Source organism: Buceros rhinoceros, unplaced genomic scaffold (genome assembly GCF_000710305.1).
Source record: "Buceros rhinoceros silvestris isolate BGI_N320 unplaced genomic scaffold, ASM71030v1 scaffold47676, whole genome shotgun sequence".
NCBI lineage: Eukaryota > Metazoa > Chordata > Aves > Bucerotiformes > Bucerotidae > Buceros > Buceros rhinoceros.
The window spans coordinates 1-3,599 of NW_010419031.1; the positions used below are offsets into that span (position 1 = coordinate 1).

At 47.1% G+C, this 3,599-nt stretch overlaps 1 protein-coding gene across 1 annotated transcript; it reads left to right on the top strand.

The window, feature by feature from the left end:
• Positions 1 to 5: 5 nt before the first annotated feature.
• LOC104495728 (polycystic kidney disease 2-like 2 protein) lies at positions 6 to 3,596 on the top strand (the record flags this gene model as incomplete). Its single annotated transcript, XM_010138734.1, has 5 exons — positions 6 to 108; positions 326 to 459; positions 1,532 to 1,788; positions 2,536 to 2,757; positions 3,350 to 3,596. Coding segments are annotated over 5 exons (963 nt in total), but the record flags the coding sequence as incomplete, so codon positions are not given.
• Between the last annotated feature and the right edge of the window lie 3 nt (positions 3,597 to 3,599).

Sequence of the window (3,599 nt, forward strand, 5' to 3'; positions counted from 1 at the left end):
GCCCAGGTGCCGTGAGTCCCCGCGTCGGTGGCAGCCGGGAGCGGGTTCTGAAAACCACCCTGCGGGAGCTGCTCGTCTACGTTGTCTTCCTGACAGACCTCTGCATACGTAAGTCAGCAAGGACCGAGGTGACCGTTAGACACGACTAACGGGTCAGCCGTACCGCTGCCGGTGCGTGCTCCCTGCTCCCCCTGTCCTCCACCCACAGTGTCGCTCCGGCCGCGCTTGCTCCCACCGCCCTTTCCCGGCAGCACGATTTAATGACAGCCGAAGCGGAGAAGCACGGTTAGAAGCCGTTGTCACCCTCTTTGCCCCTTCTTTCCAGTGACGTTCGGCATGGTGAGCACGGACATGTTCTACCTGAACAGGGTCATGTCACACCTCTTCTTGGAGCCCTGCTCGGGTGAGGACGGCAGCAGCGGTTTCGGGAGCATTGGGAGCAGAGCTGACTTCTGGAGGGTAAGGCTCTCCTTGAGAAGATGTTTTCTTGGCGAGTGAACAAGGGAAGATGCTCCTGGTGTTAATTTGGAGCAGTACAGCCTTGTGGTTCTGCTAAAAGCCACGTGCTGGATGTTGTGCTTTCAGCTGAAGGAGGCAAATAACTTCTTAAAATGCATTTGGAGAAATCCTGGGTACAAACAAGGGTGCTGGTACTTTGGAATAGCCAGTGGAGGAAGACAATAGGGCAGTTAATTGCTGCATCATATTCTCAAGATTAGGCTTGGTCTGAAAAGAGCTTCAATTAAAAAAAAAAGATTTTATGATTTCCACGGGGGCAGCCAGGAGAATGTACCACCTTGGTTCACCTGGTTTGCTGTTCCATCACCTCGTATTTCAGTGATGGCTGTACAACATCTACGTCTGTTTGCACTGCTAGGTGGAGAACTTGCCAAAGTTACCAGCATTGCCCTGCTGACAGCAGCAGGCAAAGTTTCTCACTCTGCTCTTCCTTTAGAATGGAAATGCCTGGCTACCACGATCCATTGGGGAGAGTTGTACTCACTCTTACCGTGGTGTCTGTTACTGCTGGTCCGTAGAACAGGGAGCCCTTGCCGTGCAACGCCTGTGCCGATGCACTAGAAAAGGCTGTAATACATTCACAAACAGACCATCCACCTTCAAAAATAAATACTTTTGCATTTAGATTCGGATGAGTAAAAACCTCGTTGGAAATATATCCCAAACCAGATCTTCAGAGAGTAAAATAATCAACAGATTTTGTTATAACAACATCTAATGTTTGTGTTTAAATGTATTGCTTTAAAATTCAGCAGAATTTGGCAATTGAAACCTCAAGCAGACATGCATTGCTGTCTTACCCTGAATAATCCTGTATAATAATAATCCTGTAATAACAGAATTGCCTCATAGCTAACAGATGTAAATAGATTGTATTTATAAGACAGTTTGTATTGTTGGTGTTCTAGCTTAGGCTCTCAGCTATAAGTAACCCGGGAACCCTGGACAGAAACTGGGTTAATAATGGCATTTAAACCTCCTCTTGAGTCTTTAACCTCACTCGTACATCTAGTTTGCAGAGGGACCCCTCTTGGATGGGCTCTACTGGGACAAGTGGTATAACAACAGAACGTCAACCCTCCAGAACAACCACAGCCACATTTACTACGAGAATCTGCTGCTAGGAGTAGCCCAGATTCGCCAGCTGAAAGTACGCAACAACACTTGCTCCATCTACCCCTATTTCCATAGTTTTTTAGCAGACTGTTACAGTGAATACCGTTACCGAGCTGAAGACAGGTCGGACTTCGGCCTGAGGAACGGATCCGAGTAAGTCACCCTCCTTCAGCACAGGGGTGTTTCTGAGAACCTAACCAAATCCGTAATGCCATTGTTCACCGTTAGTAACAGCCGTGCATGCGATTAGCTGAGTTTATCTCTTGTTTACATTGAGATAAACCATGGATTTGGTTTGGTGCCAACATTATAGATGGGAATTTGGCAGGGGAAGTCTATAGTGGACAGACGGGAAGAACTGGAAACAGGGGGTTCAGTGGAAGCACACGTTCGGGGGCCTGTCTCCCCTGACATCGCTGGAGGAATGCTCAGTTACGTGAATTTAAATCACATGGCTGTCGGTTGCAGGCATGCTAAAACACTCTGAAACCAGAGCCAAGAGGCCTCCTTCACACACTTCATTTAGCATCGCTTTAGCGCAGTGAAAGAGCACGTGAACATGCCACGGGAACGATGAGCTATGTAAACCAGAGAGATTCCATTTCCCTGCAGAGGTTTGAAGGCAATAAACTCTCTGGCCCACGCTGGGTGAGCTCCAGATTCATGAGCTGGTTTGTGACTGTATTGAGTAGCTAATAAGAGAAATGGGAGCTTCCTCAGGCAGTACGTTTCGTGTGTACCTCATGTAAAGAAAAGTGTTTTCTAAAGGTCTGGCTTCAGTGGTCAGTAGTGGATGCAGAAGAACTCGAGAACTAGCCAGGACTGTATAAAATGAAATTTAAAGCTTAATTCAATCTTGTTTCTGTAAGCTGAGCTGCCTTGCTTTCCTGTTTCTGGCAGGTGGAAATACACCTCGGCCTCTTCGTTATCCCCGTGGTACTGGGGGTCTGTGGGCTTCTACAGCAGCGGAGGATATATGTTCACCTTACCCAAATCAAAGCAGGGGAGCATGGAGAAGTTGGCGTTTCTCAGGCAGAATGGCTGGCTCACGCGAGGAACCAGGGCTGTATTTATCGACTTCTCAACATACAACGCAAACGTAAACCTCTTCTGTATAATCAAGTGAGTTCTTACCTTTGCGACGTGCAAAATCCAACTTCCTGAGGCACGGCGCTTCCACAAGGACACAAGGAGAGGCTGGTCACCTCAGGTGTACCTAGCCACATTTCTCAGCTGGCAAAACAGTAATTTGCTAAAAATGCAGAAATTCAGTCAGTGAGGGGAGCAGACTCAGATCCTTCCTCCTGTGTTTGGGTCTTTTAGTCTGTACAGCTGGTTGCTGCTGTCAGCTGGAACGGATTTCAAAGCCTTTTGCAAGGTCCAAGACTGGATTATTAGTCCTGTTGTTGGCTAGTGGAGGGAAGAGGCTCAGGGCAGGGTGAAAGTTTGCACTTCTGAGACGCAGTTTCTTTGAAGGCTTTTAACCAAACACCATAGCTTGGGTATCCCAAGAGCTTCTCTTTTCCCCCCAAACCTTCCCTACCACTTAATGCTCTTTTCAGGGGGGACTTTGAGTAGCCCTCACAAGAAGATCTTACAGATGTAGGAATTCCAGGAAGGTATTATTAATGTCATAATCATTAGCATTAGAAAATTAAGGGCTGAGATGATTTAAAGGGATGGTAACTAAAACTAGTTCCCAATCCTTTTTCAGGTTGGTTGTGGAGTTCCCTGCTACCGGGGGTGCTCTTACCTCCTCACATATCTACTCGGTGAAGCTCCTCAGATACATCACGAATTACGATTACTTCCTGGCTTCTTGCGAAATCTTCTTTTGCCTCTTAATCATTATGTTCATAATCCAGGCAGCTATAAAAATAGTAAAACAGAAGAAAGAATATTTCAGAAGTGCCTGGAACTGGCTGGATTTGCTGCTGATGGTGGTGAGCTACCCCTTGACTTTC